This window comes from Pangasianodon hypophthalmus, chromosome 1 (genome assembly GCF_027358585.1).
Source record: "Pangasianodon hypophthalmus isolate fPanHyp1 chromosome 1, fPanHyp1.pri, whole genome shotgun sequence".
Lineage (NCBI taxonomy): Eukaryota > Metazoa > Chordata > Actinopteri > Siluriformes > Pangasiidae > Pangasianodon > Pangasianodon hypophthalmus.
The window spans coordinates 4,029,874-4,054,608 of record NC_069710.1 but is presented as its reverse complement, the minus strand read 5'-3'; the positions used below and the strand labels follow the sequence as shown (position 1 = coordinate 4,054,608).

Genomic DNA, 24,735 nt, shown 5'->3' with positions numbered 1-24,735 from the left:
GTGCATTTCTCCAATAACACCATGTAACTAAAGAAACATTACACAGAAACACACAGCACGCAAGGCATTATGGGAGATTTCTCCAGCTCTCCCAAGCCTTTTCCGATTCGTCCAACAGCGTCGTTTGGTTCACAGAGTGAGTCGATAGAGTCATTTAAGGGCTTATCCTGTGTGTGTTATAGCCTCGATTCGGCTCATTTTTTATATCATTAGTCAGGAACAACTTTTTATGAGATTAAATTGTTAGACTGTTAGAAATGCACTTGAGTAATAAAACCACTAGCACTAACACTGCATAGACTCCAAAGTACGGTTCAGGTGGACCTGTGAACTGGCTGACTGATTCATTATAAAGAATCGGTTCAAAGAATCGATTCATTCACGAGTCGGACACCACTAGAAGGGAACACGCTGGAGGATTGAAACACAAACATGGCGGACAGTTTGGATGCTTTGTTAGATGAGGTCGAAGCAAAGTTTTGTCGGGAGATTTCACTGTCGTCATGCACTTTTAAAGCCGAGCAGGACAGCCACAGACAGCAGAGAAATAATGACTCCGTGCACAGGTACAGAAATCACCGTGCAAACTGCTAGCGTTAGTAACGAGTGGAGATGATTAACCTCATAACCGAGACATGTAGCGCCCTATAGCTTCCTGACTGCATTTAATAAGGAATTATGAACAGGGTTCTTCATTTGCTATAGATGTTACGATACCTGGGTACATTATGTAGCGATTCTGATTAGTCAGTTAGCTCGACCTGCAGCCAGGTAACATTATATCTACCTTGTATCTGCACTCACTGATCATCCATCTATCCATCCATCCATCCATCCATCCATCTTCTGTACTGCTTATCCTAAGCTTATCACTATCCCAGGGGAGTTAGAGATTCCAGTCTCCTGTTTTTGGGAGGAAAAAGAGATGTACTTGGAGGAAACCCCCAAAACACATGCAACAGGAATCGAACCCTGAGTGTCGTGGCAAAAACTTCTTCAATTCAAAATGAGAAAAACACTTCCAAACACAAGGGGTTCTGGATGCCAAAAATGAATAGACTTTATTCAATCAAACAACAAAGCCGACATGGTGTGCAGATGGTCAGCATCTGATTTACATAGCTCATGCTTTTATACAATTCTTAAACAATGATCTCACTGGATGGAGTTTTCTCTTTTTTTCTTTTAATCACACACCTGCATCTCGCCCCAATTATTCCACTGTCCCTTTACCTTAGTTTTAACCGTGGCGAGGGGTCGGTCAGTTTATTTTTTAAAAACAACACTAGCCTTCAGACATTAGCCTTCATCTTAAAAAACATCTTAAAAACACCACCTGCAAGGTTACACTAGTTTACACCAGTTTGTTTTCACAGAAATATCCTTGTAAAATCATATGCATAGAGATGATACAGTGTAGTGTATAAAAGATCACAGTACTGTTGCATAGATACTGATTGACATAATACTGATTTCAAATACTGATTGACAAACATAAAGATAAGATAAAGATAACAGAAAAATTCTTCCATACGAGCCGCAGAGATGTGAGGCAATCAGGCTAACCACTAAGCCACTGTGTCTTCCCCTCAAACACCGATCATTTCATCATATAACCCTACCTAAGCAGCGAACTTCGTCAGCATGTAATTACTGACTGTAGCCCATCTTTTGCTATGCACAATTTGTCCCCTTGTATCTTTTTCACAAATGGATGAAGTATCTCTAAAGATCCACCGGGTATTATTGTTTGCGTGTTGGACCTTTTTTAGCACAGCAGTGTCACTGTCATGGTAGTGGCACGTGTGTGTGTGTGTGTGTGTGTGTGGTGCAGGTGTACATGTATCAGGCACAGCTACAGTTAGAGACTGTAGATATATATTTTTTTTTCCATGCTGTTACACTCATCATCTATTCCACAGGTTGCCAGTTCTTCCTAAGTTGCAGTGAGTGTGTTAGAGCAGGGAAGTATGCGCTGGACCAAAATGTAAAATGTGTAGGACAAGGGTTGTGAACTTACAGACTCTTCCTTCATCACTGTCAGTTTCTGACCACAAGAAGCTGTTAGCTGAAGGCTGGTAGGCCCTCAATCCAGCAATGACATTGAAATGTCTAAAAAAAATCCCAGCAACACTGCAGGGCCTTGTATACATATCCCACTGCAACAACTACTAAGATGCCACTGCTATATACACCAATAAGCCATAAAATTCAGACCACCTGCCTAATATTGTGTAGGTCCCCCTTGTGCCACCAAAACAGCTCTGACCCATCGAGGCATGGACTCCACAAGACCTCTGAAGGTGTGCTGTGGTATCCCAACGTGATAGTCTACTGTTGTAGCCCGTCCTCCTCTAGGTTCGATGTGTTTTGCATTCTGAGATGCTTTTTTGCTCATCACAATTGTATAGAGTGGTTATCTGAGTTACTGTAGACTTTCTGTCAGCTTGTACCAGTCTGACCTTTCTCCATTGACCTCTCTCATCAACAAGGCGTATCCATCCGCAGATCTGCTGCTTACTGGATGTTTTTTCTTTATTGCACCATTCTGAGTAAACTCAAGAGACTGTTGTGTGTGAAAATCCCAGGAGATCAGCAGTTATAGAAATACAATACTCAGACCAGCCTGTCTGGCACCAACCATCATGCCATAATCAAAATCGCTGACATCACATTTTTTCCTCATTCTGATGGTTGATGTGAACATTACCCAAAGCTGCTGGCCCGTATCTGTGTGATTTTATGCATTGCATTCCTGCCACGCAATTGGCTGATTAGATAATTGCATGAATGAATAGATGTACAGGTGTTCCTGTTAAAGTCCTCAGTGACTCTAAGTGTCTGTGCTGTATTGAGAATGGTCAACTACACGAATATGATCTGTCGTGATCCCTTATCATGGATAGCTGACAAGTTATGTAGATGGGCTACACTGAATACTTGTATGTCTACAAAGTACACCTGTAGTAGTAGATGAATCTGCTAAAGTGGCCAATGAATGCAGATATAAGCAAGGTAGCAAAGTGTAATAAAGTGGCCACTAAATGTAAGGGTTGGGTTTTTTTTTTTGTTTTTTTTTTTGTGAAACAGTAAACCAAAGTGTTCATTTACTGCCAGCATTTCAAATCCACATGAAGTTGAAGAAATTGACAATAACATCGAGGCTGTGCTTCAGGAAATACTAGATGATGATTATCCAGGCTCCAGTTCTCACGTGAGTATGCGAAGGTTTTTAGTGCATACAGGATGTCATGAGAATATCAGCTTTTCACATGCACGCTGTCTAACTTTTCTTTTCTCCTCATATTCACAGAGACCTGTTTTATCAAAGACTTGTGCTATGGAGTCTTGTCCTCAAACAGCTTTAAAGAAGTAGGTGGATTGTAGTTATTATGCATATACAACTATAATGGCCTAATACTACATTAACCCTAAGCGTTTTTATAGGGAGAGTTACTGGGGTTGTCATCAAGTGTATGTAGTGATGGTGTTGGGATTTAATCATTTCATGGATATGAATCATGTTCATGAAGAAACAAGGGAAACTAAAGCATTACCCAAAGTTAACCTCCACTGAAGGTCTAAAATATTACGTTTAATTAGATGTAACATATGGTCTTAAAGATAAATTCTGCTTCTATGTTTGTAAGCAGGTGTTGCCCTGTGTATTTGGGTGGAAGCTCTGTAGCAAGTGGTGTAGGAACAAGTGTTACACAAAGGTGAGTGTCTTCCAGGTCATACTCTGCAATGTGAGCCTAGTTATGAGAGACAGACTACAAGTTTTAATCTGTTATGACCTCTCTGTTATCCGTAAGTGTTTAATAGTAATTAATAAAATATATGCCACAGTTGAGGGTGTAGAGGCTTTACGTCCAGCTGTTAACTGTTCTTTGAGATGACTGTCTATCTCCCAGTGCTGCTCCTATTAGTTATTGCTGATATTTCTGGAAATCCACATTCAGAAAAGATTTTTTGCAAAGCTTGTGCTGTGTACAAAGTTTATGCTAGACCCGTGGATAATTAGACAGGGAACAAGTACAATGTTATTCGTTTTACCTGTTTTTATAGGGCCTGTGACCAACTAAGATGTACATCTTGTGACTTTCTTGTCGTCATGTTTGATGATCATGAGTGGGACTCTTCCTGTGACTATCTGTTTTTCAGGTATGGTGTTGTAGTATAAGGTAGTGCATTTTAGCCAGGAGAGGGCAGTAGTGGTGCATGCTGAAGTGCTTCAGCACAGATAAACAAACTACATTTTTCTGTATTTGCTCCTTTGTTTCATATCTTCGTGTGAATTTTGGATTCTTTAATGGGTGTTTTTGTCATTGCACAAATCACGAAAATGTGGCCGAAAATAAGTATGCCGTAATACGGTACGAAAATGTGACAGAAGAACTTTTGTCACAGCAGCAACCTTTTGACACAGCAGCAACTCTGATAAATACATTTTCCACGACTGCAACATTTTCTTATCGTGGGCTTTACGTCTGGTTGCTCTGTTTTTTTCACCGTCTAACCATGTTATTTTCAGCATCTCTTTATGACCTGATGGCGTCTGTAATTATTCCATTATACACTTCTTGCAGTGACATACTTAAGTAGAGCATGTTCTTATATGAAGGGGCCAAAGGGGAGGGTTTTTCCGATCTATTTACCCACACAAAATGCTGTGGTGGTGTATTTTGTATGTGCCTCAGGTATGCACAATTACTTAATGTGCAGAGCTGGCTTAAAAAGCTACACAGATAAAGCAAGTAGCATTGCAACAGTGTAAAACAGTGCAGTTGCTGTTTGTGGTTTAAAATTTTTCTGCAAGTCCAATACTTTACAGAATAAAGCACTCTGGTCAGAATCAAGTACCAGGAAGCAAATACAACAAGCGAATGAGATAGAGATGTAGAAAAGTGGTTACAGAAACCTCACTGTTCAGAAACCTCACTCTTCATCATGCCACTACTAGCTAAGGGCTTTAATTTATTTAGTCCCTATTAGCAGGGATACCTTGACAAGACACGTTGTATATTTGTATATTGATCACATAAAGATTTTTCACCACTTTAAATATGCTTGGTATTGTTGCTTTTAGGCTTAATTTTCTCAATGTCCGTTGTAATAACGAAATGATATGCATGTAAAATTCAAGGTTTAATTGCAGCGATGTTCGTGTGTGTTTATACGTACTTATAATTGTGCCTTGTAGAAACAACATGCCGGACTGTACCAAGTTGCGAGTGAAGCTAAAGAGGAGGCAAGGTGCTCGGGCATATGCATGCCAGTGTAGCTGGCACTCTGCTTTCACTCTGTCTGAACTCAGACATATTCCTAAGCTCAAGTGGGTTTGTGGCCAACACACAGCTTCCTGATTTTTGTATCTGACTCCCAAGCTGCAGCTATTCAAACGGGATAAAAAAAAACCATACTGATGTGCTCTCCACTTAAAAGAAGATGCTGGCCATTTTCTATATTCTTTTTCCCAGATGATCACTGGAAATGTTGGACAAGTTTGGTGTTTAGTGTAGCATTAGAGCAATGAACATTCCAGCATTGAGTGTCTAATATTAAAAAGTAAGATACATTGCAGTTTACAAGTGAAGCGGTATGCAGTGACATTTTCAGCAAACTGAATTTTGCAGACAATTGCAGTAAAATTCTTTCATTTCTAAGAGTTAAAGGGTTAAATGACATGGACATCACTGAGAAAATCGGTTGTTATGGCTGTCATAATGTTTTTGTATTATGGATGTAATGTGTCTAAGCTTTTCCCACAGATTAATAAACGCTCAGTTATAGTCAAATCTATAAAACTGAAAGAAGAATTAATCATAAATTATGATAGAACTAAGTTAAATAAATGAAACTTAAGTGACAATTCAAGAGTGTTTTTTCCCATGTGCTCTTTGAATGCCTTTGTGACTGAAATGCTGTTTTTGACTGTAGAAACTTTCTTTTCATAATTTCTTAAACATATAATGTGTTACAAATCTATTTATATTCATTTATATTTGTTTAAACTGTTGTAGAGTGTCGTAAATATTTTTGTTTGGTTCAAAAGAGACCAAAGAAACATGTACATAAAAAATCAGAAAGACTTTATTTTAATTACAATGTCTAAATGTTAAATAAATATGGTAGCAAACATTTCTTGGAGATCTGTTTTGATCTGAGCTTGTCAGTGACAGTGGCTTCAGCATTCACCAGTTACTGACATCATCATAGTCACTGTCTGTAGAGGAGTGGACTGACTGCTCACTTTTAGCAAAGAAATTCTCTACCTCTGCGACATTTTCATAAGCTTCCTCAGATGATGTGCTGCTGTCATCTACAGACAAAGGAAAGGTAACTGCATTAGTCCAAACAAGATACACTTAATACACAAATATACAGTAACCTTAATCGTTGCATGGTTGTTGGTGTCAGATGGGCTGGTCAGAGTATTTCAGAGACTTTTATTATGTACAACAATCTCTAGAGCGAATGGTGTTAAAAGAAAACAGCCACTGAGAGGCAGTTCTACAGGTCAAAACATCTTGCTGAGAGAGCAAGACTAGTTTCCAATCCAATCTTTAGCTGTCCAGTTTGGGTGAGTCTGTGCCCACTGTAACCTCACATTCCTGTTCTTGGATGGTAGAAGTGGATCACAATATGCTCTTCTGCTGTTGTAGCTAATCTACCATAAGGTTCAGCATGTTGAGTGTTCTTTGATGCACTTCTGCTAACCATGGCTGTATAGGGGATTATTTGCGTTACTGACTTCCTGCCAGCTGGCCATTCTGATCAGTGACAGTGACCTGTCTCATTAACAAGGCATTTTAACCCACAGAACTGTTATACATGATGAAACGATGAATGTAACAGAATGAAAATGAATGGTCACCTGTTGGCCAGACTCTGAGATTGTCTTTTGTGCTATACATTTAATTATAAATACAAATGTGATTTCATGTAAACATTTAAAAGTAAAAAACATAAACTATAAATCTGATTTTATTTGCAATAGCTATAATTTAAGATTAAATTAAATCAGATATAATGATTCTTGTTTTAAATGTCAGCTTGTTCCAGTGGGTAGATTTTTTTTATTATTCTGACCTTCCTCCTACATGTTTCCTGCTCCATGGTTTGCATTCCTTTTATAGAATAGCCCAATTTCTCAATATAAATTTAAACTATTTCACCCGTGTATAACAATGTAGCAGGAAGAACTAAATCTGCAATGGAGGACAAAATACCAATTCCTTATCATTGATAGATTTATGTATCCTGTCTGATGTTATTGCTACTGCCACTCACTGGATGTTTCTCGCACCATATTGAGACTGTTGTGTGTGAAAATCCCAGGAGATCTGAAGTTACTGAGATCATATTTTTCCCCATTCTGATATTTGATGTGAACACTGACTGTGTTAGACTGTGTCTGTATTTGGGTTGCAGTCATATTCCAAATACGATGTTTATATGTGTACTGGCATTGGAATATTCCTGTATACATGGTTGTTGTAAGTATACCCGAGTTGCCATTCCTAAATACTTAGCCTACAGCTAAGCATCTGTTAGCACCCACAATTCCCTGCGGACTGAGCATGTGCATATATCTCCTTTCAGTGGATTTTCTGAATAAGGTGTTAACATGCAACAAATTTCAAATTAAAATAGGCATATTCCAGGGGTGGGAATAGAAATTTGGGGAATCAGAATATTGTCTTAATCTGAATCAGTCAATCAGATTACGGCATTTACATCACTCGATACTAATTAGAATATTGCCAAATTCCAGTTAATATCGGAATACTGATGTGCATGTAAACGTAGCCATTAACTGAAGCCTTAGACCTGTATCTGCATGATTTTATGCATTGGGCTGCTGCCACACAATTGGCTGATTGGATAATTGCATGAATGAGCAGGAGTACAGGTGTTCCTATTTGTAAAATTCATAGATTTCTAATAGATATTAGTAGAATATATGAACTTTGCTGTCTAATTGTGCACATTTTAAATAGTATATTTGGTCAGTATATATGGTCAATAATAAGTGTTTCAGCATTAGACTTGTGCATGAGCAGTTATCTCTGAGTCAGTGAAGAAAAGACAGAACATTGAGCAGAGATGTTGCTGCACATGGGAGAAGTACCTTGATCAGGAGAGTATGGCTGGGAAACACTGCTGTTTCCTGCCATCTGAGGTTTGGGGTGACTCAGTGGGGGCTGCTCAGGAAGTGATGGGTTTCCCTCCACTTTAAAACAGAAACAAGAGGAGATGTCTGAAGTTATAGGCTGGGATTTTTTTCCAGCATACTACACTTAAGATATAATGTGATATAAGGCTAATTTTTAGGTAATAGATTTTGAGCTCACATGTCTGGAAACAAGGGTCAGCATTCACTCCTGTGTTTTCATAGCATTCCCCAGAGGACGTGCTGTCTGAATCAAAGGAGTCCACTGCTACAGCAGAAAGTGTAGAAAGTTTTGCTTCAGTGTTCAATGGGGAATACAACAGTATTATATCATTAAGCACAAAAGACCAATTTACTTACATTCACTTTTAGCTGGTTCACTGGTATTGTGTAAAGGTGTCGTCTGTATGCAGTGCTCAGGATAACACTGGTTAACAGCTTTAATAAAAACAAAGGCATTACAATCTATTTTGCACAACAACATGACATGCAGGTGCTAAAGGGACAGTAGAAGAGAAAGTTTTATCACCAGACCTGGATTCAAAAGGTTCTCCCTTTCAGTTTCTGTGTTTTCATAAAATTCACCTGAGGATGTGCTCTCTGAATCAAGGTCATGAGCTATAAACAGTGGAAAAGTCATGAGTGGTTTGAACACTTTCGCTTTCAATAGAACAATGTAGTAAAATTATGTTATACATGATGAAATGATGAATGTAACAGAATGAAAGTGAATGGTCACCTGTTGGCCAGACTCTGAGTTTGTCTTTTGTGCCATACATTCAATTGTTATAAATACAAATGTAGTTTCATGTAAACATTTAAAAGTAAAAAACTTCAACTATAAATCTGATTTTATTTGCAGTAGCTATAATTTAAGATTAAATTAAATCAGATTTAAAATTTTCTTGTTTTAAATGTCAGCTGGGTAGATTTTTTTTATTATTCTGACCTTCCTCCTACACAGTCTGCTCCAGAGTGTGCATTCCTTTTATAGAATAGCCCAATTTCTCAATTTAAATTTAAACTATTTCACCCGTGTATAACAATGTAGCAGGAAGAACTAAATCTGCAATGGAGGACAAAATACCAATTCCTTATCATTGATAGATTCTTGTATACTGTCTGATGTTATTGATAAGTGTGCTCCTTATTTGCACCAACTCTGCCAATACAAAGACACATGCATTGCTTCAAGGCCAAACAGAACACAACACTGGTATTTCTATGTTTGAGGTTTACAACTATAGGCTGCATAGAATCAAATCTTTGTGTGAATTGTTAAACATCCATTATGAGACACAGGGACATTGCCTGGCCTGTAGACTCACTGGACAAGGAATTGTTTTTAGCCAGAGAGGCTAAATCAGCAGAAGAGCACATCAGGTACCACTCCTGGAGTTTTTCCAATCTTTTACTGTTCAGTTTCACTGCGACTGTGCCCACTGTAGCCTCAGAGCTCGCCATTTCTATCTACAGAGGCCAATCAGGTGCTTGTTCAGTCCTTGGTCATTTTGAGAGTGGACATCAAGGCTTTTCTCTGTCCTGGTACTCAGGTGGTGGAATGAACATTTCCTGGTTGTCTGAACAGCTGAGTGACTGGCTCAACCAAAGAGTGAAGACCTACATTGGATATAAAAGGTCTACACACACCACTGATAAAATTGCTCATTTTTATGGTTTAAAAAAATTAAACCAAGATAAATCATGTCAGATATTTTTCTGCGTTAAATGTCATATAGCAGCCAACAAAATTCAAGTGAAAAACAAATAGAAATATTTTAAGGAAAAAAAGAAAAAACTTTTTAACCTTCTTGCCCAAGTCTACACACTCCTTAACTAATACTTTGTCAAAGCATCATGTACTATTAATATAACACTTAGTCTTTAGGGGTAAGAGTCTACCAATTGAACACATCTTGATTTGGCCATTTTGTTTCACTGTTCCTTGCAAAAATGCTCCAGATCATTAATTTGCAGTGGGATCTCATGTGCACAGCCCTCTTCAAGTCATTCCACAGGTTTTTGATAGGATTTAGATCTGGGCTCTGACTCGGCCATTCCCAAACACTGATCATCTTCTGAAGACATTCCTTTGTTGACTTGGATTTATGGTTCGGGTGGTTGTTTTGCTGGCAGGTAAATTTTTAGTTTTTTTCATTTTCAGCTGTCTAACAGAGCCCCAGTCCCAGCTAAAGAGAAGCAGTCTCATAGCATGATGCTGCCACCACCATGCTTCACCATGAGCATGGTGTCCTTTGGGTGATAAGCTGCCTTTGTTGCCAAACACATCTTTTAGAATTATGTCCAAAAAAGTTCTACCTTGGTCTCATTAAAACATAATACAATTTGCTCCATGCATTTGGGGTGCTTTAGGTGGGCTTGGGTGTGTGTTTCATTTTTTTTTTTTTTTTTTTGTGAGAAAAGGGTTCCATCTAGCCACCTTAACCTACAGCCCAGATATATGAAGAATATGAGAGATTGTTGCCACATGCAAGGAGTGATCAGCACTTGCCAGATATTCCTGCAGCTTCTTTAATGTTGTTGTAGGTCTCTTGGCAGCCTAACTGGTAAGTTTTTGTCTTGTCCTTTCCTTAATTTTTGAGGGACATTCTATTCTTGGTAATGTCACCATGGTGACCCAATTTCTTCACTTGTTGATGATGACCTTCACAGTGTTCCACTGTACATCTAATGTTTTAGAAATTCTTGTGTACCCCTCTGCTGATTGGTATTTTTTGACAATGCTTTGCTTTGACAATTTTTGACAATTACATGCTTTGTAAGCTCTTTGCAGATCATGGTTTCAGCAGTCAGATGAAACGAAGATGATGTCAAGAAAATCCTACAGAAACAGCTGGTCTTTAATTAGTGTTAATCAGAATCACATCATTGTTGACGGGTGTATGATAATTACCTTTGAATGTGATTTGGTTAATTCTGAGCACAGTCATACTCATGCAACTATATTATTGTTTTTGACTTGAATTTTGTTGGTTGCTATATCACATTAAAGATGGAAAAAGATCTGATATGATTATCTTGGTTTCAAAATCACAAAAAGCTTCACTTTTAGCAGTGTTTGTGTAGACTTTTTATATCCGCTCAACTTCTTTAATAAGCATTTAAATTTCTCTTCATATTATCCGCCCAACCAGGTATTTAGACTGATAGTACTCTTAGACCCTGAACTAGTGAACTAGCATGATGGTGGGTTTTTGATAGAGACTACAAAGCACTTCTGTATATGCTCTGGATAAAGGCATCTGCTAAATGCTGTAAATGTAAAGTGGCCATTGAGTGTTTTTGCTTTCAGGTTAGGAGACTTGAATTAGTATTATAAATTAATTTGCAGCCTAAGTGTTTCAGCGTTAGACTTGTGCATCTCTGACTGAGTCAGTCGAGGAAAAACAGAACATTGAGCAGAGATGTTGCTGCACATGGGATAAGTACCATGATCAGGAGAGTATGGCTGGGAAACACTGCTGTTTCCTGCCATCTGAGGTTTGGGGTGACTCAGTGGGGGCTGCTCAGGAAGTGATGGTTCTCCCTCCACTTTAAAACAGAAACAAATGAAGACAGAATAAGCTGGGATTTTTTCTAACATACTACACTTCACTGAAGATATAATGTAACGTAAGGCTGATTTTTATTCAGTTATAATAATATAATAAATATAATAAATTTTGAGCTCACATGTCTGGAAACAAGGGTCAGCATTCACTCCTGTGTTTTCATAGCATTCCCCAGAGGACGTGCTGTCTGAATCAAAGGAGTCCACTGCTACGGCAGAAAGTGTAGAAAGTTTCACTTCAGTGTTCAATCGGATTTCAACAGTATTACTAAGTACAAAAGACCAATTTACTTACAGTCACTTTTAACTGGTTCACTGGTAGTGTGCAAAGGTGTCATCTTTATGTGGTGCTCAGGATAAAACTGGTTAACAGCTTTAATAAAAACAAAGCCATTACAATCTATTTTGCTTAACACAACAACATGACATGCAGGTGCTAAAGGGACAGTAGAAGAGATTTTTATCACCAGACCTGGATTCAAAAGGTTCTCTGTTTCAGTTTCTATTTTTTCATAACATTCCCCCGAAGATGTGCTCTCTGAATCAAGGTCATGAACTATGCACAGTGGAAAAAGTCATCAGTAGTGATCATTGAACACTTGTTTAAAAAAAACATGTAGTGAAATATATATATACATATATATATATATATATAGTCAGGGCCATAAGTATTTGAACAGTGACACAATTTTCATAATTTTGCCCCTGTACACCACCACAGTAGATTTGAAATAAAGCAATCAAGATGTGATTGAAGTGTAGACTTTCAGCTTTAATTCAAGGGGTTTAACAAAAATATCATTCGTAAATGGCCGGGTCAATCACCTGACCTCAACCCAATTGAGCTGACTGTGTGTATATATTAGGCCCCTCCGAAAGTATTTGCTATACACTGAAGACATTTGGGTTTGAGATCGAAAGATAAATGAGACGATACATCAGAACTTCAGCTTTCATTTACTCATATTTATATCTAGATTTGTTAATTTAGAACATGGAACCTTTTTTTGAACCCACCCATTTTCTAGTGATCAAAAATATTTTAACATGTGACTGACAGGTGTTTCTTGTTGCCCAGGTGTCCCCTGGTAGATTGACTGTTCATACAATTAATATCTCTGAATGTCTACTCTTGGTTTGAGCTCTGGGTTTTGCCTGTGAAGACTGCATTTGTGTTAAAAAGGATAAACCAACATTAAGACCAGAGAGCTATCTATGAGAGAAAAGCAAGACATTTTGAAGCTGAGAAAAAAGGGAAAGTGAAGTATTGGGCATAGTCAATTCAACAGAAACCACTGGTATTAAGAGCCAGACAACGAACAGGTTGGTCAAGGAAAACTGCAGCAGATGATGACAGAAACATTGTGAGAGCTATGAAGAAAACTCCAAAAACAACAGTCAGTGACATCATCAACAACCATTAACCAGGCAGGGGTGAAGGTATCACAATCCACTTTTTGAATAAGATTTTGAGAGCAAAAATATACAGGCCATGCCACAAGGTGCAAACCATTCATCAGCAGTAAGAATCAGAAAGCCATATTGGAATTCAGAAAGAAATACAGAGATGAGCCACAAAAACAAGAAACCATGGTTCTGGAACCAAGATTAACCTCTACCAAAGTGATGGAAAGGAAGTGTGGAGAAAGAACATATCTGCCCCTGATCCAAAACATACAAACTCGTTGGTTAAGCGTAGTGGAGGTAGTGTCATGGCTTGGGCTTGCATGGCTGCTTCTGGAATGTGCTCGCTAATCTTTATTGATGATGTAACTCATGATGGTAGCAGCAGAATGAATTCAGAGATCTACAGAAACATTCTGTCTGCCAATTTACAGAGAAATGCATCCAGTCTAATTGGGAGGAACTTGACAAGACAATGATCCAAAACACACTGCCAACACAACAAGGGACTTAAACGAAGGGAAAAAAATGGAAGGTTTTAGACTGGCCAAATCAATCACCAGACCTTAACCCATTTGCACATGCATTTCACCTCCTGAAGAGGAGACTGAAGGTAGAAACCCCCAAATCAAACAACAACTGAAAGAAGGTGCGGTACAAGCCTGGAAAAAAAAGAATGCAAGAGTTTGGTGAGTGGGTCTCTAGCTTGATGCAGTTATACCAAGCAAAGGATATGCAACCAAATATTAAGTGGTATTTACTTTAAGACCATCTGTTCCAATACTTTTGCTCACCTAAAAAATTTGGTGGTCTGCCACTAAATGTGCCATGTTCCAAGTTGTTCAAGACATCTTAATGTAAATATCTGGAAATGAAAGCTGAAATTCTGATCTGATTTGTCTCATAACCCAAATGTCTTCATTGTATAGCAAAAACAAAACAATTGGCCTTGCTTTTCCAATAGTTTCAGACAGGAGGTCTGAAGACAATCCTTACCTGACAGAATTGGTTCTGTTATTAAGGTGAGGGTAGGTGTAACTAAGTATTGGAAAAAATTACACATTCAACTGATTTTTGTCTGGGAAGCTTATGAAGTGTCTTAAAACTTGGCTTACTTTGTACAGCATTTCTTTCTTCACAGAATCTTCCTTGCTCTTGATTGCAATCTCCAACCCTAAGAGTATCATCTAAGATTGCAAAGATAAACTTACTCTTTTCAGTGTGTGGCCTTGTTTGTCTGACAAAAAGAGTCCACTGGCCAGACTTCACATTTATCATTATTGTCTAATATATTCATTACATTACATTACATTCAACAAATGTGTAGGACTCAGAGTTGCTGAGGACTTAATCACTTTGTGATTTTTTTTTTAATATATTTTTTAATATTTGATATTTTTAATTATAATTCTTTGCCAAGATAAGTAGAATCTTACTTTGTTCACAGTTATTCACAGTAGTAGGTGGAGGGAAGTCAGGGTTGTGGTAATGTTCATAATTGGAGTCACTTGAAGTGTCAGAATCGTTTCGCTGTAAAGCTTGTAATGCTGTCCTGGCTTCAATTCCTCCTGTGGGAAAGAATTTTATCGTCATATACCATATATTTTTTACTATTAATTTAATTGTGTAACTCCAAAACCTGCCCATTAATTAACAGGTTTGCACAAACCAAGGCTTTTTGTTAGCACTGCATCTATTACTGCTGTTTAAAAAAGTTCATCACTATCTAACACCAAAATAATTCCATGGCAAACGGTCATAAGAAGGCACCAGGTAAATTGCACAGAATGAGCCTTTGCTTAATGAAGCTTCCTCAATTTCTTCTTGTTTGTTCACAAACAACACAATATCAGTATTATACAAGCTGAGTTTCATGTACCAAACAGATGTAGAGCCACAGACCATACACAGAAGTGACAGCATGAAAGCTTTTCTTTTCCTTTCTTGTCTGGAACACTATGGTTGTGTGGGAGTCACAGTGTATGTGGTGAATCACACATGCTGTACATTCAGCACTAAAGATGTAAAAGGGGGTCTGAAAAGCACTGTATTACCACTGTAATACCATAGTGTAATATTTGGACAAAGCAATGGACTTCCAAATTCAGAAGAAAAACTCGTTAAACGTACCACTCATTTTTAGCAGGGCTGTATGGATTAAGATATTAGATAATATTGTCAGGTATTTAGAATACCATGAGAAGACTTAAACTTCGTCTAACCTGCACTATACAATTGCATGCTCCCTAATTTGTGGCAAAAGTTTGGGGAAGCCCCACATATGGGTGTGATGGTCAGGGGTCCACAAACTTTTGGCCTTATAGCATAGCTGTTGGCTGTAGCACCATATGGAATAAAAACCAAATTATAAAAACTATTGTTTATACATTACCAGTCAGAACTAAGGCTGTTCCTTTACGTTTTCTGCCACAGGAAGGTCTAAGGATGGATTATGATTTCTCCAGCTTTTTTTTTTTTTTTTCATTCCAGACATTCCACAACATTAAATGTATATAAACAGATAAAAAAAAATATGAGATGATTTTTTAATAAATAAAAAAATGGCATCTTTAGCAAATTGCTTCATATGAGAGAAATAAAACACTTTGGCACATGGTTTTATCGGAAAATAACAGCTTTGGTGTGAGCACATCACTGTTGTGTTTTATTCTTTACACAGGTTTTCATTGGTATTGTATCACTAACACCTGAGACATTACAGAATTTTTATTAAAATTTTTAATTAAAAAATAGAATTTTTAAGAATTGGAAGAGTTACACCACTGAAATTAGGACTGATGTGCTTAAAAGTATAGCACCTCCCTTACTAGAGTTTTTTGGTGCAATTTTTGATGTTATGTTTTTCTGTTGTAGTAGTTTGAAGCCCTGGAAAAACTCATGCTTTAGTGGTTATAAATACAAATGTGTTTTCAAGTCTGATAAATTAAACTATAAATCAAAGAGGTGCACTCTTTTTGTAGAATTTAAATGGAAACAATTCCAAATGTGTATAACAGTGTAGAAAGTAGAATAAAATCCTTGTGGAGGACATAACGACCAATTCCTTTTCATTGATATTCGTACATTGTCTGATGTTATTTCAATATGTGGTCATTGTTTTGCGAAGTGTCTGTCAATACAAAGATATGTGCATCTAGTGAGAAGTGAAACCTTGTTTTATTTCAACCTCAGTGATGAAACACTGCTAATACAAAGCAAGACACTGAAGAGATTGGAGGAGATTGTGTGTACTTGCCATTTCGTTTTTTGTAGTATGCAAACTGAGCAGCATTTGAAGACAGCAGTAAGAACAGAGCGACAGAGAGAACAATGCAACCCAGGACGGGTGCTGAAATCCTGCCACTGTTGTCCTCAGCAGCTACCTCTGTTACTACAGTCTCTAAAAAAGAAACATAGCATCGCACTACTCAGATCACCTTTCAGTATAACTTCAAATCTAAACATAGATATGCACTTGGCAATTCACACTCTCTTTATTGTTAAATTAAAGCTGTTATTGCTTCATTATTGTTTCAGATGACAGAGTGTATGCTTGACCTGTTGTCCAGTTTGTGAGATCTGGCATGGATGTATTTATTGTGGTATCCAGTGTGTAGGAACTTCCTGTTTGAAAGGAAATGCATGTGATTAGATTTAAATGCATCTGAATAAAGAATAGTGTTCTTTGGTCATTGGCAGTCAGCAATCAGCAGTACAGTATTTGTAGCAGAAACCATTCTGCAGTCCGTGAAGGTTAAATAGAGTTGAGAATCAGTAGACATTGCAAGCTGAGACTATTTTCAGGCACTGAAACTTGTGGTCCGATGGTAAATCTCAGACATCACATTGGTCTAGGCCATTGTCTACCATCTACTTCTTACTAACCATTTATAGACAAGAAGCTATGTATTGATGTTTCTTTGAAGGTGTCCCTGCTCAGTACCTGAGCACACCACTGCAGCATCCTCCTTGTGGCCACAGTAGTTTGTTCCTCTGTCTAGCATAGTGGCGCACTGCCAGAGGTTTCTCTCTTTCCCACTGCAGTTCAGTTGGCTGATGTGAATAGGACCAGAGCCTGGGTCAAAATCACCCTTTACCATTAAAGCAGTGCCACACTCCAACTGGGCGCACACCACGTTTCTTGCTTTTAAGTCCCATCCATCATCACACACTGTGCCCCAGCCTCCAGTGCCATACAGCTCCACCCGACCTGCACATCTGTCATTGCCTCCAATCAACTGCACAGCCTGCGATGCTGAGAAAGTTGAGACGTTACCCAAAGTCAAAAAGACAAATCTGCCATAGCAAAAGGCATAGTTCTAATGTTAATTTGCTAGTTGTTGTTGGACTCACCACAGACTACCTCTATCACATCTGAACAGTTGTCTGATGCAGCTTCTGTGCAGTTGTACAGGTTGGGGTTTATGATGGTGCAGTCAGAAAGGCAGGTATTCGTGGATGCTGTACCATTTTCAGCAAAGATTCTTTCACATTCAGGGTCTTTACAGAGTTGAGCCATGCCTTTCTTAGGCTCAGTGCTCTGCTGTATCAGAGTTACAGCCACCCACCTGCCGTGATGAAAAGCCAACAGAGTTCCAGGGCAGTCCTTAGAGAGGCTGGGTGTATGCGCTCCACCTTCAGTGCCTAGAGGAAAAGGTTTAAATAAGATGATCTCTTATGGCAGTTATTACTATGAAATTACTGTTTGATATACAATACTATGACAAAGGCAGATGTGGAAAAATTACAGAAATATAAATTGAAAGTGTTGTTAATGTGTGAAAATCAACCTGAAAATAAATAAATACTGCTTCCAATAAAAGTGAAAGCAGTCAGGCTAATAAGGTTAACAGGTGTTCAAAGCATTTCAAGCTTAAAATTATTTTAACTGACATTGCAAGTCAGAACTTTTTTCTAAATAAATAATAATGAAATCCAGTCACATTGCTCTCATTTATTTGAATTGAATTTGAATTTTTATTTCTTGAGAAATTTTTTTTAATCTTGTATGAAGAGCAAGGGAGACTAATAGGCAGTCCTGGGACTGGTTGAATTGGTAGCTCACCAAATGAAAAAATTGTTTGAGTCATGATCTTTGAGGTTTGTAACAGATATATGGAATGAAAATATAATGAAGTAGTTAAGCTATAGTGAAGGTATTCAGTTTGAATTCAGGTAACTCAAAATATATTTAAGCTAGTTAAGTACTTTCCATCTCTGGCCACAGACCCCTGAGAATATAATATTGAAAGCTATTTAGGTAACAACTTTTTATTACTTTGAAGAACACATTATCTTATTTGGATAAATAAAAATAACAATTAATACAATAAAAGGTAACAGACGTTTTGTCACTTTGGTTGCTTTTATGTTGGAATCAGGGTCTGAGGTGACCAACTTAATGTTATATGTGTCCCATTTGCAGTAACAGGAATGGTGTAAAAATGAACATGAACATTTTTTCTTCAAGACATAACAAACAGTAACATGCTTATTTATCTAGAACAACAGACTTTAACGATTTATTTATAGACTAAGGGGTTATTTCCCTAACCACTCATAGCAACCCAATAGGCTTGATTAACTAAATCAGATACGTTAAATTAGGAGTTTGTAAATAATTAAAACCTGGTCAGCATAAGGGACTGTTATGAACAAATATTGTTCTGTCAGTTGATCACTGCGTCCTAGTTTAGGTTTTAATGTAGTTTTGGAGTTTTATGGGGTTGTTATTGTACTGAAATTAGGTTTTGGACATTTCCCCAAGGGTATAACATACTGAACACAGTATTTTACATTTCTCTGCATTAATCATTCCATTGATTTTGTTCAGGCGCATTACATTATTGCTATCGTACACTCCCAGACACATGAGAAAGCTGAGACTACAGACAAAGATCAGTGTACTATTAATCAGCTCTTCTTTCAACACACTTGTGTGTTTATGAGCTGAAAAGATCAAATTTAGTGCCATCACGTCATATGTTTTTTTGTGGGTTTTTTGTTTTGTTTTGTTTTCGCACCATGCTTTTGGCCTTTTAAGTACTGCAATCTCTTCAGCCTTGCCTTTCCGGGAAAATCGTTTCTTAGCTGCAACACACCCTACAGAACTTTTCTCTTCAAACTTTTCCTCAAGATCACAAAGATAGCCCGCTGCATCCCATGCAAATGCATACAACTAAAGGAGTATCTAGACACTTCACTTTAGCATAGTTTCTGTGTGGTTTATCGCAGAACCAACTACACTGTTCTTGTCTTCAGAAAAATATTTTTTTTATATTTGAGTTAATATATCTATATTTGAATGGTCTTACACTTGTGAACAGTAATATATGAAAAATGTGAGCTTGCTGAGAGTTAGAAGGATGTTATTTGATGATTGGCTGTGCTCTTCAGTTACTTTCATTTCTAATAAAGAGGGTAAAAGTCTTTTGTTGATGCTGATACAATAGAGTTCTGTATGCTGTGTTGCAAGATATAAACTGCAACACAGCCACATCCCGTGAGTCACTTCCTGTGGAAATGTCAACCTGTGGCACGGGGGACACTGGGGAAAACTTATTCTTTCCTTTTTTTAAGAAAGTTTGTAGCATATAAAGCAACAAGGCATGATTTTTGGTTGGATGTAGAGCCTGAATTGCAGACGTGCAATATTAGTGATTGTTGATCTTATTGCAGAAGAAAGGAAGCTGAAAAGGGGTGTAGACATTAATTTCCTGCTGTGATGCTGTAATTATTTTGTAGAGACAATTCACACAGGGTCCTTTATAGTGCAAATCCTGGATTAACACACCTGTATTACAGCAATGTGAACTGTCCATTACTGTCTGCATGAACAGTAAAATGTCTCATCATTGTTATGTCTCATGCTTTTAATTTCAAATCAACATGATCTTATGCATTATATTGTTCATTGCATTTTATAACATTAGTGTATTTCTTAATAATATTTTAGTAACAAAACATTTTTATCTTTCTTCTGGATTTCTTTACTGAAATTAAATTAGAAATTATCCAGAAAGACAGACATTTTTTGCTTTTACCAAAAGTGCAGTGTTGATTTTAGCAGCGATACTACTTACTCTTTCTCTCCAAAAGCTCATCACTTCTGCTAGTGTCGGTCCTGTTTTCATTTGAAGAAATAGCTGCACCCTGGAGTCCTGAAAACATAAATGAAAATGTGTATTTATTAAAAATAAATAAATAAATATAGACCCCCATTTTCAAAAGAAAGCTGTATTTCTGAAGGTACTGGGGAAAAAAAGCTGGATTTCCCTTGGTCTAATTTCTAATTGGATTTTTTTTTTCTGAAATTGTATTAATATTAATAAATAGATTAATTGAAAAGTTGTGCTGGGTGTTCTTTATAATATGTATGAGGTATATATGAAATGTAACCACCATAATGTATGAGTGTTGAAAAGGTAAATGGAGCGTATAATTAGCAATTTTGAAATGTGACATTTCTCTCTGCGTCACATTAGTATGAGTTTGTAGACATCAGCACAACGATAAGTAATGATTTAATATAGAAATTGAATTAAAAAAGTGCTTCTTCAAACATTAAATTAGAGAATAAACATAACAAGAGGGGGAGAGAATATGTGAATATTTAATTACAAAATGATAGATGTACACAAAACATTTAGCGTGTAGTTAATGTAGAGTTAGTAATCTTAATTTTGTTCTAGTAGAAAACAGTTTTTTCATTTTACACCTTACAAACTGAAGCAAAACAATAAAGGAGAGAGAATGCATTTCATCTAAAATGGTTTATTTCCTGTACTTTAGTTTTTAGTTTATAGAATTGTATATGTAGTAAATAAGTATCACTAGTGTGTATGACATGTAAACCGTGCGTAAACAATTGAAAAGAAGGGTTGCTGTTATGAAATACAGATGTGTAGTGTGCCAGTTGTTTTACAAATCTTTCAATACACTGAAAATCACCATAGCCATATATAAGATCTTAAATACAGTTTACAGAATTCACTTACTTACAAAAAAAGCTCAGACTTGATATATGAGAAACTTATTATAATGTTACTCGAAAGACAACTGTAATGGCTCTTTGCTTTCTCTCTCTCTCTCTCTCTCCATATATATATATATATATATATATATATATATATATATATATATATATATAGAGAGAGAGAGAGAGAGAGAGAGAGAGAGAGGTAGACAGATAGATATAGACAGAGAGATAGATAGAATAGAACATTGGATAGTGAGGTAAAGTAGTAGTGAGTAAACGTCTGGATATTTTTTACTTTGTTTAATTAATTTAGAAAAAATTTAATGTATTTCAGATTTTAATGTTTGTATACACTCTAACAACTCTAACGCAAAGCTGTTAAATCTTGGTACAATGTTAAGCAATTTCATAAGAAATGCCTCATTTGTCCATGTGTCAAATTACAATTTCATTATTTTCCCATGGTTTATTGAATGTTTTAAGTCTCATTTATTACCAGCAGTTGATAAATTGTCTGAGTTGGTGTTCACATACTGCGATTCAGGTGTTTTTTTATGACTTGTTACAGACGCATAAATAGACCATGGCTGTGTAAAAGCATAATGTTTTGCGTTAGACATATTGTATGATGACCATAGCTATATATAAGATCTTATATTCAGTCTAAGGAAATCACTCTTACTGAGTAAGAGACTCAAACGTGAAACATGAGAAAATGTCAAAGAAGACGTATTAGAACATTACTTAAAAAACAACTGTAATCGCTTTTTTATTATAAACTTATCGTCTTTTTTTAATATTATATATAATATTACTATATAATTAAGGTGCACTTACAAACGTACAACGTCGATTTAAAGGTTGGATAATAGATAGTATATTGGATAGTAAGGTGAAGTGTCGTGTCTGAATATTTCTTAATAATCAACATACTCTTAGTGAACTCCATCTTGCTGAACTACTGTTTACACACTGTAACTATTACATTCATTTCAGGTATTATAATGCACCAAAGCTGTGCTCTTGCAAAGTGCATAATGACATATTTACAGATTTACAGAGACTTGTTTTTCATGTGGAAGTGTGGCAGTTGTTTTTGAAGTGCATGACCTGTTCTTTAATCCTATTTAACCCACGTGTTACCATTGTATCGAACACACAGAGAAAAACTGAAAAGAGAAGATTTTCTGTGGGGTTTTTTTTTATGGACTAACTTTAAATGTAAGGTATCATCACACTCTAACCATGAATCTTAGCCTGGCAAAGAAATGTCAAGTGCAGAACATTTTACCTTGATGCAGGCACAAAGCATGGAGGACGACCATCATCAGCAGAACTTCCATTTCACGGCAGATTGGCTGAAATGATAGACTGACTCTCAGAGTCTGAGAACCCCAGAGCCTCCTCTGGTGTATATTAGCTCAAATAGTATCATCTGCATATGTGTGACCCTGCACCTTCAGACTGTGTTTGCAGACTTGCAAAATGTGGTTTCTCCTATAAAGCTAAGACGAGCATTGACACACACACAGACACACACACCCTGTTTGCATTTTGCATGGGTCAAGAACATACACAACTGCTGATGGAATGTTGCTTTGCTTTGGGGGACAGTTTGTATCCTTCTCAATGTACATACTTATAATAAAAAATTTGTCAAAAAAGTACATGCTTCTGTATGACCATTTTAATTTTAGGAGATCTAACCTATAGACGTTTGATGTTATCTGAAATAGATAACATCATGTCATTGACTAACCTTTTTTTTGTCTTACTTCTTTGTCTAACTTCAAGAGAGAGAAAAACAGCGAGGCTGGTGTGGGAACGACTGTTTATTGCTGTTATAACATAAATGATAACAGGAATTAACTTGTTTTATGGACATTCCAAAATTTTAACATAAATATAAACTGATAAAAAGTACTAGATGTTGTTTTTAATTAATTATCAATGTAATCATTGGCAAACTGTTGTGATATAGCCATAAAACACTTCAGAATGTGCTGTTGTATGAAAATAATCAACTTCTGGGTTATTTCTCCACTTCGCATCATGCCACCACCACATCGTTGATTATTTTCCCGATAACACTGTGTGCCCAAGTATTTTATTCCTTACACAATGTTTAAATTATTTTTAGTATAAAGCCCGTTGATGCCTGCTGATTCTATGGTATTTTTCTCCTAGTCAAATAATGCTGCCATTTTCAAGTACTACATCTGTCCACCTCGTGGCCATCTTGGCAATGCTCTCAGGCAGTTATTTTCACTTGTACCCATATACCTGTTCCCATATACCTGTATTGGGAGAGACTCATATACCAGAAATAGATCAACAAGACCAAAATCTGAACAAACATATTTTATTCAAGTTGTTAATGGAGCAAAAGCACTCTATATGTGCTAATATATCAGTGTAAGAAACTCATAGGCAAGACCACTTTCTGATAATATCTGATAACCAACAAGGCAATTGCTGATTTTTACTAGAGGACCGCCATATTGCGGTTTATGCAGTGGCCCATTCATATTTTAAGCAAAGTACGGTCTCTACTCATACATTCTCTGTTACTCATACATTCTCTGTGTTCTCTGTTGTTGCAGGGGCTTTTTTGCCTTTTTTCCAGAGCTGAAATGATCATTCACAAATATTTTTAATAATATGTTTTGTACCAGAATTATGTATACAATTTTTTTTTTAGCAAACTGTGGGCTACCGGGATTAATAGGGATTGCCAGTGGTTTGCATTTTGTGCTGAACAGCCTTTGGTAATGCTGATGTATTCATTTTTATTGCTGTCTCTGACACAGAGCTTGAAGGGTGCGAGTATGAAGCTTGCGGAGAGGGTTGCCTCAGCAAAATTCCTATCCCACTACATCTCAAAAACTACACAGACCTGAATCTAGCCCAAAAAGTTTAGGCTCTGTACAAGGGAGATTCATTTTTTCTTCGTTTGTTCTCAGTCATCGTGGGAAACAGTGGTGTGATTTGCAGTATTTGCAATATGTGGATATTATCCACTCCATAAATCCCTTTCCCTCGCTCAATCTTTGCAATATATCTTAAAATGGATTCTGTACATCATAGATGCACTGTCTGTATTAAACGTTCCCTTTGTTTGCCATAACCTGTGTTTACCGAAATTGAACTTTTTTCACCAGCAACTCTGCTCCAGTACAAGCCATGTGTGGTGTAAAACCCGTGACCCTGGCAACCCTACTCACAGGACAAGAACTATGTTCATGATATAACATGGTCATAACATGATATACTGTAAATAGAAGGTGCACTATTCCTTTTATTCCACTGTTCCTTATATGATGGAAATAAAACCATATTTCTGTCATATTTTTGTAGAAACAAAAGAAATATGCTTATATTTATTGAGCCCCACCACTCCATAAAGCCCACACAGAACACGCGCTGTACACATTACCTCCTATGTTCATTCTGCATGTACATATGTATTCTGCAATATTCCTAAACGAATGTTCTCCATTGTAATTCATAAAAAATCTTCCTGGAAAGTTATACAGGAATTATAATGAAATGGTCTTTAAAGGACCCAATTTTGACTCACAGCACCACTGTGTCCAGCTTCATAGT

The 24,735-nt window shown here is 37.0% G+C and overlaps 2 protein-coding genes across 8 annotated transcripts; one reads left to right on the top strand and one right to left on the bottom strand.

Annotated features, from left to right (window-relative positions):
• Positions 1-45: 45 nt before the first annotated feature.
• Positions 46-6,150, top strand: cfap418 (cilia and flagella associated protein 418). 5 transcript variants are annotated; one of them, XM_026914259.3, is made up of 6 exons: positions 54-566; positions 3,091-3,214; positions 3,314-3,372; positions 3,651-3,719; positions 4,069-4,164; positions 5,204-6,150. In XM_026914259.3, exons 1-6 carry the CDS (start codon positions 433-435, stop codon positions 5,364-5,366), a joined length of 645 nt encoding a protein of 214 aa, XP_026770060.3. In that variant the 5' UTR covers positions 54-432; the 3' UTR covers positions 5,367-6,150. The 5 variants fall into 5 exon arrangements, with proteins under 5 accessions (XP_034163229.2, XP_034163236.2, XP_026770060.3 ...); XM_026914261.3 differs by having other exon boundaries at positions 56-566; positions 3,118-3,214; XM_026914260.3 differs by having other exon boundaries at positions 59-566; positions 3,654-3,719.
• LOC113526852 (T-cell differentiation antigen CD6-like) lies at positions 6,072-22,610 on the bottom strand. Of its 3 annotated transcripts, none has more exons than XM_026914256.3 (17): positions 22,421-22,610; positions 20,234-20,311; positions 17,505-17,795; positions 17,095-17,406; positions 16,710-16,775; positions 16,408-16,551; positions 14,588-14,719; positions 14,267-14,338; positions 12,220-12,303; positions 12,043-12,120; positions 11,870-11,956; positions 11,627-11,728; positions 8,711-8,794; positions 8,537-8,614; positions 8,358-8,444; positions 8,135-8,236; positions 6,072-6,322 (listed from the first exon to the last, which is right to left on the bottom strand). In XM_026914256.3, exons 1-17 carry the CDS (start codon positions 22,470-22,472, stop codon positions 6,195-6,197), a joined length of 1,977 nt encoding a protein of 658 aa, XP_026770057.3. In that variant the 5' UTR covers positions 22,473-22,610; the 3' UTR covers positions 6,072-6,194. The 3 variants fall into 3 exon arrangements, with proteins under 3 accessions (XP_026770057.3, XP_026770058.3, XP_026770059.3); XM_026914257.3 differs by having other exon boundaries at positions 8,358-8,441; XM_026914258.3 differs by having other exon boundaries at positions 11,870-11,953.
• Positions 22,611-24,735: the final 2,125 nt, after the last annotated feature.